At 48.3% G+C, this 15,522-nt stretch overlaps 1 protein-coding gene across 3 annotated transcripts; it reads right to left on the bottom strand.

Annotated features, from left to right (window-relative positions):
* Nucleotides 1-8,655: 8,655 nt before the first annotated feature.
* TAFA3 (TAFA chemokine like family member 3) lies at nucleotides 8,656-14,455 on the bottom strand. 3 transcript variants are annotated; one of them, XR_747512.2, is made up of 5 exons: nucleotides 14,240-14,295; nucleotides 12,510-12,625; nucleotides 11,706-11,855; nucleotides 10,741-10,902; nucleotides 8,656-9,260 (listed from the first exon to the last, which is right to left on the bottom strand). XR_747512.2 is itself a non-coding variant. In XM_010359046.2 (5 exons), the coding sequence occupies exons 2-5, from the start codon at nucleotides 12,622-12,624 to the stop codon at nucleotides 9,209-9,211; spliced, it is 510 nt and encodes a 169-aa protein (XP_010357348.2). In that variant the 5' UTR covers nucleotide 12,625; nucleotides 14,240-14,455; the 3' UTR covers nucleotides 8,656-9,208. The 3 variants fall into 3 exon arrangements, 2 of the variants coding, with proteins under 2 accessions (XP_010357348.2, XP_010357350.1); XM_010359046.2 differs by having other exon boundaries at nucleotides 10,741-10,933; nucleotides 14,240-14,455; XM_010359048.2 differs by having other exon boundaries at nucleotides 10,741-10,865; nucleotides 14,240-14,301.
* Nucleotides 14,456-15,522: the final 1,067 nt, after the last annotated feature.

Here is a 15,522-nt window from a genome sequence, read left to right as displayed (position 1 = left end):
AAGAATCACTGGAACCCAGGAGGCAGAGGCTGCAGTGAGCCGAGATTGAGCCACTGCACTCTAGCCTGGGTGACAGGGTAAGACTCTGTCTCAAAAAAATAAACATAAAAATAAATAAGTAAACATTTCTTTATTCAATAATAGCCAGGCCATTAGTTGCATACCAAGTACCAAAACCATCTTTGCTCCAGTAAAGAAACCACATCTGGGCTGGGTGTGGTGGCTCACATCTGTAATCCCAGCACTTTGGGAGGCTGAGGCAGGCAGATTACTTGAGCCCAGGAGCTCGAGACCAGCCTGGACAACATAGCAAAACCCCATCTCTACAAGAAATACAAAAATTAGCCAGGCATGGTGGTGCACACATGTAGTCCCAGCTACTCGGGAGGATGAGGTGAGAGGATAACCTGAGCCTGCAGAGGCTGAGGCTGCAGTAAGCCATGATGGCACCACTGCACTCTAGCCTGAGTGACAGAGTGAGACCCTGCCTCAAAAAGAAAAAAAAAAAAAAAAAGAGGAAAAAAGAAATCACATCTGGAACAGAGGCTAAAATTGGAGCCACCCTGATTAGGTTTGTGATAATCCACTGTCATTCTTCAAGATCCATCTGTATTCTGCGAGTTGAAAGAAGATATGGTACAAATCACTACTACTACATCTTTCAGGTTCTTATGGTGACACTAATCTCTGGAACAAAATTGCTTTGGACTTACTATTTTGGTAGGTACAGGCCATTCTAGAGGCTTCCACCTGGCATTTTCCACCATAGTAGCTCTCATTGCATGAGTCAGTGGAATTGCCAATATGAGATGGAAATAGGAGTGACTCTTCTCACTGTCATCCCTAATGATTCACCAGCAAAATGTTAATTCCTGTTCCCAAGACTCTGGGCCCCACTGATTTAGTGGTATTGGGTTCTAAGAGAAGAATGTCTCCACCATGGGGCACAACAATGACTCCTACTACACTGAAGTCAAGACTGGCCATGTTGGTTTTCAGAAATTTCACCCCTAGAGCTACAGGAAATAAGGGTTTCTTTCTTTCTTTCTTTAATTATTGTTTTTGTTTTTTTTTTTTTTCTGAGATGGAGTTTTGCTCTTGTTGCCCAAGCTAGAGTGCAATGGTGGGATCTTGGCTCACCGCAACCTCCACCTTCCAGGTTCATGTGTTTCTCCTGCCTCAGCCTCCCGAGTGGCTGGGAATACAGGCATGCTCCACTATGCCCAGCTAATTTTGTATTTTTTTTTTGTATTAATTTTGTATTTTTAGTAGAAATGGGGTTTCTCTGTGTTGGTCAGGCTGGTCTCAAACTTCCGACCTCAGGTGATCCACCCACCTTGGCCTCTGAAAGTGTTGGGATTACAGGCGTGAGCCACCGCGCCCAGCCTTATGATGATTTTTAAACTTTTATTTATGTATGTATTTATTTACAGACAGAGTCTCACTCTGTCACCCAGGCTGGAGTGCAGTGGTGCGGTCTCGGCTCACCTTGGCTTCCTGGGTTCAAGTGATTCTCCTGCCTCACTCAGCCTCCTGAGTAGCTGGGATTACAAGCATGTGCCACCATGCCCGGTTAATTTTTGTGTTTTTGGTAGAGACGGGGTTTCACCACTTTGGCAGGGCTGGTCTCGAACTACTGACCTCAGGTGATTCCCCCGCCTTGACCCCCCAGACTACTGGGATTACAGGCTTGAGCCACTGCACCTGGCCAAATAAGGGTTTCTTTTAAGGCAACAATAGAAGCATTCTGCTCCTGTAATCAAACCTTGAGCTTGGCATTTAAAGTCCTGAGTTCATCATTTTCTTCCTCCACGTGTTTGAGTACACCTAGAAGCAATCAACGAATGCTCCTATACTCTCTGTTTCCATTAAAATGTTTAGTGGGGGCAACTACTTGGCCAGCCAAAGACTTGCCTTTAAAGACATTTGTATTACAGGTGACTACAGGTGATAATTCATGTATCTCTCTTGCTAGTGCGTGCCATGATTTATCAGTGTCACCTATACCAATGGTAATAGGATCATTAATGCCTTTAAATCTAACCAGATCAGTTCAAAATTTTTATCCCTAATGTTCTGTTCCTCTGGAGCCATTTCCAGTACCTACTTGATGTTTATTATTGATACTAATGGTATTGGTCAGGGTTCCATCAGGGAAGGAGAACCACTAAGCATGTTGTGTAATGAGAGATTTATTATGGGAAGATTTATTATGGGAAGGTGGCTTTACAGAATTGCTGGAGAAACTGGGAGAGTAAAGGTTTGAATGAAGAAGTTGGAGGACCAGAGAAAAGCCACTAATCAAACTTTTAGGACTCAGGAATGCCAGCTGCTGGAGCAGGATCCTAGAGAGGAGAGTTTATGAAAGTCTATTGCCTCTGTATCTGGGGTTGGCCTGGGCTTTTTAGTTTTTGTTGGTCAGAAGGGTCAGGATTTGCCAAGTAAGGCTAAATGTGGTGAGAATAAGTATAACCTGGAACCTGCTGACAATTCTAACCTATGACAGCTGCTAAGTAATTGTGGCAACTGCTTCACTTCTCTGCCTTACAAATCATTCACAAATTAATCTTTTGGCCAACTCTAAACCAGAACCACGCAGGGGATGGGATTCTGGGAAATGTAGCTCCAGCTTACCCAAACTGACACAATACAAGACTACCACATGCCATTTATTTAGCTGCTTGATATTGAATGAATCATTTAATGTCTATGAGTCTGTCTCTCTAAGTCTCTTTCCATCTCAGAGTCTGGGCATTATCTTGTGTGGGAGGATACTTTCCTGGATTTCTGCAAGATGCGCTATGGCTGGCGATCCCCCATTTACAAATCCCTTGATGTGGGTGATGTGTCCTTCCACTGGCCACTTATGACTTCATCTCAGACTCCTGGCTTCTGGTAATCCCTCCCTATCTGGGGTCACCTCTCTCTTCCAGGAAGCCCTCTTGGGCAGTCTGCTCTTGGCCTGTGAAAAACATGCAAACATCGTGCTCTGCTGAGCTCTTGGGGGCAGCTCACTCTCAAGGTGGTCCTCTGGACTCTCTCCAGAGCAACCAGCCAGCCATAGCCACTCGCCTTCAGATTATTTTCAGGTCTGAATTCCTGGGTTCTTCATACTCCAATGGATTCAAGTCAAGCTCTTGGAGTTCTTCTCTGGAATCCCCCTCTGAAGTGGGTTACAGTAAGAAAGAATCACACCATTGGCCAGGGTGGAAGAAAGTGACAACTCTCTCCAGTCAGATCTTCACTACCACCTGCCTTTCAACCTTAGTTCTTAGCTCTCTCTCATTCAGTCTGGAGGTGGGTAACAGGTATTCATCACCCCTTTTGCAAGTCTAGCATCTTGATTTAGAATGTAGGAGTTTAGTGTAGTTGACACTCAATTTTATTTTACCTGACCTTTAGGGCCTCTGTCCAAATTTTGAGATGGGAAGAGTCCCACTTAAATATGTGTGTTTGACACATGGTAGACTTTCACTAATAGAAGCTATGGTGTATTGCCAATCACCCAGCCTTGTGGTCAATCAAGCCTTTAAAAATGGCTGGAATCCACTTCCTCTAGACCAGACTGAAGGGGAGTTTGTACCCTCTTGTATGGTTTGAAAGGTAGTTGGTTGGTCCTCCTTATGCCCAGTCTACATATCTATTGTAAATAGAATGCTTACAGCCATATGAGCCCAGTAGCTGCTGTGCCCATGCACACGCCCAGACTCGTACTTGATGACAAATCACAAGTCCCAGGAAACCAGGAGCCATCTTAGCTGCTCACATTGTGGGGAAGAGGGAAGTGAGCCCTCCTCAGTTCGTTGAGATGGAGTCCATCTCAGCTACAGCGGCGGGGTGGGAATGTGCAGTTGTGTGCTGGGCTGTGTGCTGCATTGTGCCCTGGGCTGGCACCTGTCTTGATGAGTCAGTCTCTGTGCTAAACTGGTTTTTATGTATTTTGAATATTGTCCTTGCTTGTAGGCATGGAGATACTCAAATCCACAGACACACAGAAACACCAGCAGCAAGGCTGGGCATGGTGGCTCATGACTGTAATCCCAGCACTTTGGGAGGCCTAGACAGGTGGATCACGAGGTCAGGAGGTCGAGACCATCCTGGCTAACATGGTGGAACCCTGTCTCTACTAAAAATACAAAACATTAGCCGGGCGTGGTGGCGGGCACCTATAGTCCTAGCTACTCAGGAGGCTGAGGCAGGAGAATGGTGTGAACCCGGGAGGCGGAGCTTGCAGTGAGCCGAGATTGTGCCACTGCACTGCAGTCTGGGTGACAGAGTGAGATTCTGTCCCCAAAAAAAGAAAGAAAGAAAGAAAGAAAGAAAGAAAGAAAGAAAGAAAGAAAGAAAGAAAGAAAGAAAGAAACACCAGCAGTGTACATGCATAAACAATTACATCTTCACACACGGGTGCACATGCAGTTATTTTCCTTAAGCTTAAAAGCAGAAGTTTCATGAACCTGGAAAATATGAACCGAACTTATCTAGGGTGTGACAAAATGTTGGGAAAGCATCTGCCCTGAAGTCTTTCTCTTGGCCTCTTAATCTTTACGTCTTCATTTCTTAGATATCACAGGTGGCACCGGAAGGGATTAAAGCAGGCAGAAGCACAGCCTCAAATACATATATGTATATATATCCCCAAACTCAGGAATACAATGCAAAGTTATCATTTCCAGATTGCAAAAGTATATTGAGAAAGATTCAACTAAAACACTAAGGCTTCAGTTGGCAAAATTTTTGTACAAAGGATCAGATAATGGGCTTGGCGCGGTGGCTCATGCCTGTAATCCCATCATTTTGGGAGGCCAAGGCAGGCGGATCACCTGAGGTCAGGAGTTTGAGGCCAGCCTGACATATGATGAAATGCCATCTCTACTAAAAATATAAAAATTAGCCAGGTATGGTAGCATGCACCTGTAATCCCTGCTACTTGGGAGGCTGAGACAGGAGAATTGCTTGAACCCAGGAGGCAGAGGTTGCAGTGAGCCAAGATTGCACCATTGCACTCCAGCCTGGGTGACAAAAGCAAAACTCCGTCTCACACACACACACACACAAAAAAAAAAAAAAAAAGAAAAGGATTAGATAAATATTTTAGACTTTGTGATCCATATGGGCTCTTCAAAATGACTCAACTCTGCTGTTTAGCATAAAAATAGCCATAGACAAGAAGACACAAATAAGCATAGTTATGTTCCAATATAACTTTATTTACAAAAAAGGAAGCAGGCTAGATTTAGCCTGTGGGCTTTAATATGCAGCCTGAAGAACCCAGAAGCTATCCAAGTGGCTTCACTGATCTCTCTAAGGTTAATAGGGGCTCCATTCTGTCTCCTTGAGAAAGGATAAAAATCAATTGTTTTGGATGCGGCATCAGTTCTGTTCTTATTATTCTGTGCTGTGCATTGTGTTCTTCTGAATGAGTGATCTCAATCCCTCTTTTTTGCTCCTCCTTCCCTCTTCCTGTGTATACATCTCTATGTGTTTCCCATTCTTCATTCTGTTCCCTTGCACTCGCAGGGTTGAGTGACTTTAGAACGGGACACTTTCACATTCATCCTTGCTAAAATCCTGGCTTCTTTTCAGGTTCCTCATCTATACTTGATGTGCAGTAGTAGAAAGAACACTTGTCTGGATCACTGGACAGGACACACCAACAGCTTGCTATGTGACAAATCACCTAGAGTCTCTGAGCCTCCCCTTCCTCATCTGTCAAATGAGGGAGTTGGCTAACTGGTCTCTAAAATCCCTTGCAAGCTGGGTGTGTTGCCTCACACTTGTAATCTCAGCACTTTGGGAGGCTGAGGCAGGAGAATTGCTCGAGGCTGTCTTGAGGACGCTCAAGACAAGACCAGTGTGGGCAACATAGGAAGACCGTGTCTCTATTCTTAAAAAAAAAGGGTGTGGCAGCACATGCCATTAGGGCCAGCTATTCAGGAAGCTGAGGTGAGAGGATCACTTGAGCCCAAGAGGCTGCAGTGAGCCATGATTATGCCACTGTACTCCAGCCTGCGCAACAGAGGGAGACCCTGTCTCAATAAAAAAAAGAGAAAGAAAGGAAAGAAAGAAAGAAAGAAAGAGAGAGAAAGAAAGAGGGAAGGAAGGAAGGAAAGAAGGAAAGAGAGAAAGAGAGACTGAGAAAGAGAGAAAAAGGAAGGGAAGGGAGGGAAAAAAGGGAGGGAGGGAAGGAAGGAAGGAAGGAAAGGAAGGAGTGAGGGAGGGAAAGAAGGAAAGAAGGAAAGAAAGAAAAGAAAGACTTTAAAATCCCTTGTAGCTGTAAGCTTGTGATTTTAGGAAGTTGCAGCCTCAATCCAGGCAACTGTCTAAGGCCATTAATTAGGATGTCACTCACAGACCTTAATGAAACTGCTAGGATGCCAACAGAAATTAGCCACATGATCTCCTGTGGTTGGTAACCTTCCTAAAGCCTTCACAGCTGAGGACAGTGTGGGCACGGCTAACTTCAGACTGAGATTCCAATCCAGTAAGTGGAGAAGAGGAAGATAAATGACTCCAGGAACCTTATGTTCCAGGAAAATTCATTTGCATTTTTAAACTGTAGCTACAAAATGCACACAAATATTGATTCAGTTGGAAACTGGACCCTAGGATGCTATTGTCGGGGAGGTGGGACACTTTCCCTTCTCCATCAGACCCTCCTATGTAGGAGTCTTCTGGCTACCTAAAAGATACCCCTCAAATCCCAACAAAAAAATATACGAAAAGGTAAGGAGGAAATGAATGCTTTGAGGAGTTAAAAAAATGAATTAGGAGTTAGCAAATTCTAGCATGTGTCAAAGGAAAGAGGTCTTCTCTGTAGCAGGGATGAGTGAGGTCAGGGAAGGTTGGAGAACCCAGACTTTGGCTGAGGCAAAGGCTGGCAGTGGTTGGCAACTCAGGAGAGAGTTTGCATAACATCATCCCCGCTATCAGGCCCAATCCCCAGCTCAGAGCCCACCAGCTTGTGGATGCAGCAGGATGGGCAGGGGGCTCGAGCCCTCTCCCTCCCTCCTGGATACAGTCTTGAGGGTGCAGAATGAGTAGAGATAAGCCCCCATTCTGGCCTCCAGAAGAACAGGTTGTTATTATCTGACTCTGCTAAAGCTGTCTCATTTGTAGCCTAAATAATTCACTCACCAATCTCTCAAGAAGCATTAGGAGAAAAACAAAACCTGACCCAGCCCTCATGCTCAGGTTCCCATTGCACAGAAGGCAGGCCAGGAGGCTGGGAGGCAGTCCCGCACTGCAGAGATGGCCTGCCTTCAAAGGTTCATGGGGTTGGCACCCTTCTGAAAAAGACCCAGAGTCTGTTTCTGTACAGCTAAGACTTAAGCTATTAACAAGACTAGCTTTTGCATTTTAAAGTCATTTTAAAACAAAACAAAACAACAACAACAAAAATAAAGAATATGCAACAGAGACTGTATGTGAGCTGCAAAGCTTGAAATATTTACTATCTGGCCTTTTCCAGAAAAAGCTTGCCAATCCCTTAATCCATCCCCACCCTCCATCCTCCAACCTTAAAGGAGGCAATGATGATCTTTGACCAACTCCCTGACTACCCTACCCCATGAGCCCACCATCTGCAGAGATTCTGAGTTGTGAATTCTGGTATTTACAGTCTAGTAAGAAGCTGGCACCATTGTTCACCCCATTGCCAAAAACAAGAAAATAAACTGGAGTAGGGTGAGAAAGGGGGAATATCAGTCTTGGTTCTACTGTGTGGGGAGGAAGGGAGAAGCTGAGACTCAGCCACAAACTGTAATCTGATTTGTTTCTCTGAGGGTCAGAATTCAGCATTGTCCAGGTTGGTCTCTACTGACACTCCCCTCCCTAGGGCCTTGGTGATCTCAAGTGCCCACAGTCTCAGAGGCTGCAATTCTCTTACTGATGAGATATCTAAGTAGCCCATGCCTCTGAGTCCCTGAAGCCTGTGTATCATCCCTGAGCCATTTAGAGTGTCAGCCTGACTGCACTGACCTTTAATTCTAAACAGAGGTTCTAGCCTTCCACCTCTGCTGCCTGGCAGGGGTCTCTGAAAAGAGAAGACTCTAACCAGTTCTACGTCCCACCTAGAATCTCTCCTGGAACCAGAGTCTTTGAGAATTATAGCCCAAAGACTCCAGAAGAGACGGGTCAGAGTGGCAATGGAGATGCCAGCTGAGCCCCAGCTGTAACTGAGTTGAGTGACCTCTGGGTGTCATAACACCTGCTTGAAATTTTGGAGGATGAGAGTAGAGTGGAGACCAGATGGTCCCACATCCCTGTGTGTGGATATTCTGGATTATTTCAGACAGGAAAACAGTGACCTTAGTAAAAGTCCCTGCTCTAGCATCTCCCAAGAAAAATGTTGCTGCTGTCTAGCCTGTACTTTGCTGGTTCCAGTAACTTGAGTTAAAATTAACACGGGAGGCCTATGTTGGAATCCTATTATTCAGGCTAATGGAAAATCATCAGTCTTTGAGGTTTGGGAGCCCAGGCTATGAGATCTTGGGCAAACTGCCTCACCTCTCTGGGGCTGTTTCCTCATCTGTTAAAATAAGCAAGCAAACAAAAAAAAACCTGAGGTGCTTGCATGGAGGTGATTTTAAAGTCCTGTCCATCCCATACCCAATGAATGGCCCAAACCAGGCCATACCTGTGCCGAAGATTTGCTGGGAAGTTATTTGGCTTTATTTTTACTTTCCTTCCCCAAGTCAATCCAATCCCATCCAAATGAGATACCGCCGGTCTGGGATAAGGGGAGAGTGTTTTCCTGCAACATGTTAGCAGCTTGCTGGGGATTCAGAACTGATGCGAAAGAGGGAGGTGGTGGGTGCTGAATGTGACCTCTTGTCTCTATGCCCTGTGGCCACAGGGTATCTGAAGAACTGTGGGAATCTCATTTCCAAACCCCCATCATGCCATAGCATGTGGCCCAGAAGCCACGATCTGGTATCAAGTACTTTAACCTAAATTATCTAAATTGTCTGTCATCAACTCTCCAATTCAACTGGACATTCCTTAAGGGCAGGAATTGTGTGTTGACCTTCGTGTCTCCAGAGAAACCCAGCTCCACACTAGGTATGTGGTTGCAGATCCATCCATATCTGCTGAGCGGCTTAACTGAAATGCCCCGGAAAGACTGATGCTGCATTTGGGCTGAGGCATGTAAGTGAATCCCCATCTTTCCTGGCTGATGACTGGATACCAATCTTCAGTCCATGACTCAATCAAGCCTTTCTTGTCCAGGCCATGACCCCCAAGAGCTATCGTGTGACCTGGTGAAGAAGGGATAGGGTAAGGTTAGAGAAGCAAATGCCTATTCCATTCCAGCATGCCAGAGACTACCCAGAATATGCAGGTCACTTAGAGGCCACTGCTGCCGATCCTCTCACCCTAAAGCAGGCCGGGCTGGGAAAGCATGGCCTGGTGACCGACGCAAACATACATCACACAAGCCTCCCCACTGTTTGCTTCAGAGTAGCTACCCAAATTGTAAGCACTTCCTTACAGGCTCCAAACCCACACCTATAACACGGTGACAAATGTCACAAGCTCTGTAGTGGGTCTCATTCTCTTCTGATCTTAAATATACTCAGAATGGCTGTCCCTCATCCCTGCCTACAGACAGAAAGAAGATGCTCTACTTTAGAGCCAGTCAAACTTTTTCTTGCTGTAGCTCCTTTTGTTCTGTGCTCTGTGAAAATGGTTGCTCTCTTCAGAAGCTGAAGGTTGTCTTTTTTTTTTTTTTGAGAAGGAGTCTCACTCTGTCACCCAGGCTGGAGTGCAGTGGCATGATCTCTGCTTACCACAACCTCTGCCTCCCAGGTTCGAGTGATTCTCCTGCCTCAGCCTCCCAAGTAGCTGGGATTACAGGCACATGCCACCATGCCCAGCTAATTTTTGTATTTTTAGTAGAGACGGGATTTCACCATGTTGGCCTAGGTTGGTCTTAAACTCCTGACTTCTTGATTCACCCACCTTAGCCTCCCAAAGTGCTGGGATTACAGGCGTGAGCCACTGCGCCCGGCCCTCCTTCTCTATTTTCTTCTGTGTTTGCTTGTTTGCTGCGTGTGGTGGCAGGGAGGGAAAGCCAAAGGCAGAGCCCTGGCTCGCTCCGTAGTGTCACTCTTCTGTACCAATGGCGATGACAGAGCAATGCAGCTGATTAACCATGAAACACATGGAGCTGCTAACGAGTTTGATAAAAATTTACCCCTTGTTCTGTGGGGCAGGCAGCAAACCATGAAAGTAATAATCCTCTTGGGTGCTGTGACAGTAGACAGAGAAATCTGACTAGAGGAGGGTAGGTATGAACTGTAGGGAGTCAACAACAGTGGGAATGCGGTGGGGGTGGGGGACGGTCACGGCAGAGGTGAGTGGCAGAGTGGCTACTGTACCTGGAGTTCAGGTAGAAGTAGCAATTCTTCCCTCAATTATCTAGATAATTTTTCCCATTCTCTATTATGTTTTTATAGGCCTGATATTTTCTGGAAGCAAACTAATTCCAGGCAGAGAGGAGGAAACAAGGGTATATGCACATCAAGAATCTTCCCAGCACACACTGGATTTCAAGTCCTGACCCCCCTAACTCCAGTCCCAGTGAGAACAGACCTAGGAGGACTGTCTGTGAATTTCATGGTTCACGATCTCACCTTGGGACACTGACATCCTAGACCTCCAAGGCTTCTGTGCCCCCTTTTCTGCCCCTGGTAGAGGGGGAAGGGGAGGGTGGGATGAGGTGCCCACCCAGGGTACCTTGGTGGTTTTGACTTTGTGTCCACTGCTGCAGCTCCATCCCGACAGGTCCGGGAGCACCTTACACTCCTCCCCCGGCAGGCAGGGCTCCATCTGACACCACCATCTCTGCAGGACGATGGAGGCTGTGGGAGCAGGAGGCGGAGTGCAGCTCTAGGGTCTCTATGAGCACAGTGGGCAGCCAAGAGCAGGTCTGCGAATGAGGTGCACGTTTCCACACACCCCTGGCCTTGAGCCATGCATTTCCCTTGTCTTTCCCCTACTCCAGGCTGCCTAGAGAGGCAGTACTCAGGCTGAGGCCTGGGGACATAACCCTCAACTTTAATCCCACGGATCCCTGAATCTCCCCAGACAGTGAGGGGTGAAGGCAGGCAAAAGTGTCTCTAAGGTGACCGTGTCACTAGCATAGATGCCCAACCAGTATACTCCCTCTGGTGTGTGAGCAAGGGTGTGAGTCGTCTGGAGGGGTCTACAGACCAGGAGTGCATAGCTGGCATAGCTGGTATGTGCATGACACAGTGGGCATGTGTATGGGGTGCCAAATGAGTGTGAGGGTATGAGTGTGGGTGTGAAGGATCACATGTGTCCACATAGGAAAGTGTGAGAGGAGGGCTGAGAAGGAGAGGAGGGTATGCGGAGACGGCCAGGGAAAGGAGCAGCAGGGGAAGGAGCTGGAGGAAGTGTGTGGGAGAGGAGTGGGGTTGTGTGAGGGAAAGTGCCTGTGTGTACACCAGGCAGAGGGCACGGGAGTGTGGGAGGCTGTGCGCATAACGAGAGCTTTTCTCATCTATGACACAGGGATGGCCACGTCTGCCCTCTTCTCCCAGAGGGGCCCCACCAGTTGAGACTTATCATGAAAGCCCTGAGACGGGTATGAAATTGTATCCCCAGCAGATGGCGAGGCCTGAACAGGCCTCTTTATGGCTCGGCTCAGGGCCCTGCCCAGGTCCTGGTCTCTCACTCACCGTCCACGCAGGAGGGCTTTGCCCGCGTGGTGCCGGCCACCTGGCCAGAAAAACAGGAGCATTTCACCGTCTGGGAGCGCTCCTCGATGCGGTTCCGGTTGCAGCAGCGGTGAGCTGCAATCACCTCGCAGGTGCCCTGCTGCACAAGCACTGAGGGGAGCCGTCCAGGATCAGACGCCCAACATGCCCGACCCACTCCCTCCCGCCACCCGGGCTGGCCTCCAGCCCCTCCTTCCTGCTTCAAGGAGGGCTATGGAAGAGTGGAAGAGATGGCCAGTGGCAGGGGAGGAGGAAGTGAATGAAATCTTCCAGCCGCTTCACAGAGCTCCTACTCTTCCTCCCTCCCCTGTGAGGCCCTGCTCTTCACCCTTTGGCAGAAGACAGAGTCCCGCACCAGCCCCGCTTCCCCCGCTTCCTCAGGGTGAGGGCAAGGGCCCCAGGGCTTACAATGCGTGGGGAGGATCATCCGCTTACACAGGCTTTAGCCATCCCAGAAGGAAAACCACAGAATTAGGCCAGGAGGCTAGAGTTAAGCCCCCACCCGAGGGCTTCTCTCACTACAGAACACCTTCCAGCCTGGAAGAAGAGGTGAGCACAGGGTCTGCCCAGACCTTCTCTGGGGCAGGACAGCAGGGATGGGCAGAGTTCCCTGGGTAAAGAGCAGAGGAGGAGCCGGAACCCCTAGAATCTCTGGATTTTACTCTGCCTCGGAGACCTGCCTGCTATGGAACAAGGTGGAGTGGTGTCCAGCTTCCCAGGTGTCCTGGGAAACTCCCTCCCTGGGCCCTGCCACCTCCTCCAAACCTGTGGCAGTGGGAGGCTGCAAGGCAGCCAAGGTCAGGCGGGTCCACAGCCAGGTTAGGCACAGTGCCAGCAGCCAGCCGCCTCTGCTCCAGTTCCGCGCAGCCCTCTCGCTCATCCTGTGGAGAGAAGCACACATTCTGCTCAGCTCCAGGCAGAAGCTACCCTGTGCCCAGCCTGGGCACCTTCTCTGTGCCACACACACTGGGAGGCACAAAGATGGGGAGGAGGCACACCTTGTCCCCAGGCATCTTTCAACCTGGCACAGAGTCATGCAGGCAGTAAGGAGTGCTACAAGAAGAAAAGGAGAGCCTTTGGAGGAGACGACATTTAAGAGACATCTTGGAGGATGAACTAGATATGGGCCCATGGGGGGCTGTGACATGGGAGGGACAATAATACTGACTCCTACTCTTTGAGTGCTTGGTTCCAGCACTTCACATGCACACTCTTGAATTCTTCACAACTGTCCTACAAAGTAAGATTATTATTACCTGTTTTACAAATGAGCAAACCAAAGCTCAAAAAGCTGGGACATAACCTAAACAGCCATCATTAAAAGACTGGCTGAATACATCATAAAGAGTCTGTACAAATGCAGTCCCATCCAGATAGCTGTTAAAAAACCAATGGGGAAATGCTTTATGTTCTGACACATGCAATGATCTCCAGTGATAATCCACTGTTAAGGGGGGAAAAAAAGCAAAGTGTAAAATGGTGTGTATACAATGTGTATAAGGCAGGCCAGGAGTGGTGGTTCACGCCTCTAATTCCAGCACTTTGGGAGGCCAAGGCAGGAGGATCACTTGAGGCCAGAAGTTCAAGACCAGCCTAGGCAACATAGCAAGACCCCATCTCTATAAAAAATTAAAAATTTAGTCAGGCATGGTGGTGCACACCTGTCGTCCCAGCTACTCCAGAGGCTGAAGTGGGAGGATTGCTTGAGCCCAGGAGTTTGAGGCTACAGTGATCTATGTCTGAGATACTGCAATCCAGCCTGGGCAACAGAGTGAGACCCCAGCTCAAAAAATAAATATAATAAAATGTATATAAAGGAAGGATTATCTATGTTGCTCAGATATGCATAAACTAGCTTTGAAAAATGTATTTTAAAACCAGTAATATTGTTTGCCATCAAAAAGGGAAACTGGTTGGCTGGGAGATGGAGGTAGAAGAGAGACATTTTTCTTCTGATTTATTTCTTGCTTTTTGAGCTTCCAACCACGAGAATGCAGTAGCACTTCAATTTAAACAGAATTTAAATTTAAAAAGGAAGAGATGAAACCAAGGCTAATAGAAGTCAAATGACTTGCCTAAGGCCAGGCAGCATGTGGGTGGAAGAGTCCAGAGCCTAGAAGCCTGCCCTCTGCCCACTGTACCACCTTGCCTCTGCTCTCTTCCCCTTTCCTTTTCCTCTTTCATCGTTGATGGTTTGGGCCTCCCAAAGCTACCCCAAAGGGCAGGCTGGAAATGGAGGGAATCCTAAGGAAGCAAGAGGCACAGAGTAGCTAGGAGCTGCCCAGTCATAGAAGGGAGTGGGAGCAGTACCAGGAGGCAGCAAGGCCACAAGCTCATGGGTGGGCCTGGAGCACTGCTGGGCCCCCACAAGTGCCAGTGCAGCTTTGGGAATACCAGAGGCCAAACCAACTGCCAGGACCCAGTTACTCGACGGATAGGGTACCTGATATCTGTCCACCCCCGCTACTCCCCATCTTCAGTGTCTCCTCACTCACCTTTTTGGGGATCTTTCAATTTCTGTCTGTTCATCTGCTGGCCTCAGACTCACTCCACCTGGACAAGTAGGAAAGAGTCTTAGGGGGTTGCAAAGGATAAAGGGAGCCCATGGCTCTGCAGGGGGTGAAGGACAACCTGGGAGAGGGCAAGGGGGTGGGCTGGGCACTGAAGTTCAGCCCAATTCTGAAGCTGTTCTCAGGTGCCAGGGCAGGGACAGTCTCTTCTAGCCTGAGAATCTGGAGGGACCCTTGCAGACTCTGGGATCACACAGGGTGGTGAACCTGAGAAAGGTGGCCTGAGGGAGCTTCTCTATCCCAAGAGTGAAGCAGGGTGATGGTAGGAAGGAGTCTAAGAATCACGGCTGTCATCTCTCTGGCCTTGGGGGGGAGCTGAGGGTCAAGGAAGGAGCAGAACCTGACAGATTCCTGCTGGAAGAGGCATGTGGGAAAGATTCCTGAGGCCCTGATCCTCTCTGCTTCCACCTCCTACCCATTATGGCCCCTGCTTCCTGGACTCACATGGAGCTGGCTTGGCTTAGCTATCCTCGCCCCCATTCCCACTCCAGAGGACTAGAATGGGGACACTTCAGGTCCCTGAGCCTTTGAAGGCCACAGCCTCCAATAGCTTTCCATGTCTCCCTAAGAACCTCTCTTCCCTCACCGCTCTAAAGGGAGGCAGAACTGAAACATATAGGATGGTGGGGTCCCATAAGGACAGAGACCCCTGAGTCCTAGCTCCCAGGAGTGAGAGCATAAGGGGGATGTGGAGGAAGACAGAGGAAGAGGTGCCAACTCCCAGGGGATGGGTGTGCTCCATGGGCTGAGCTTCCCACCCTTCTAGATGTGCCTCTTTTCTGAGTAGGCATCTCTTCTCCCTGCCCCCTCTTTTTGACCATCACAAATGCAGCTTTGTCTTCTGTCAGGTGATCCTATTTCCCTCTGAGCTGCAACATCCTCCAATCCAACTCAGGCATCTCTCCTAGGAACCCCAAGGCCCAAAAGACCTCGGTGGGGTGGGCAGCAGAGGGGTGGGGGGTGTTCATTTGGGCTCTCATCCCTGGCATTCTATTCCCTCCCCCCACCCCGGAAACAGCTGGACATAGAAGCTTCTGGGATTTGTTTTTCGACTTCCATGCTCCTGCCTCAGTTTCCTAGCCTATTTTTCCTAAACCCCAATCCAGGGGTTTAGTGAGGCTGAGTTAACAGCCTGCATTATAAGGATTTGAGGATGTGAACCACAAGAACCTTCAACCTTTCTTCACCTTCTCTCCCCACAAACCCCC

This window comes from Rhinopithecus roxellana, chromosome 8 (genome assembly GCF_007565055.1).
Source record: "Rhinopithecus roxellana isolate Shanxi Qingling chromosome 8, ASM756505v1, whole genome shotgun sequence".
Taxonomy (NCBI): domain Eukaryota; kingdom Metazoa; phylum Chordata; class Mammalia; order Primates; family Cercopithecidae; genus Rhinopithecus; species Rhinopithecus roxellana.
Note: the sequence above shows the minus strand (reverse complement) of the source record. Positions and strands in the feature narration are given on the sequence as shown.

Bases quoted from the DNA above. Each gene is read 5' to 3' on its own strand.
- TAFA3 (XM_010359046.2), bottom strand. From the start codon at position 12,624: ATGAGCGAGAGGGCTGCGCGGAACTGGAGCAGAGGCGGCTGGCTGCTG. The intron at 11,856-12,509 runs GTTTGGAGGAGG...GGCTCCCCTCAG, and splicing joins GCAGCCTCCCACTGCCACAG to TGCTTGTGCAGCAGGGCACC. The intron at 9,261-10,740 runs GTACCCTGGGTG...CTTCTTCACCAG, and splicing joins ACAAAGTCAAAACCACCAAG to GTCACACGATAGCTCTTGGG.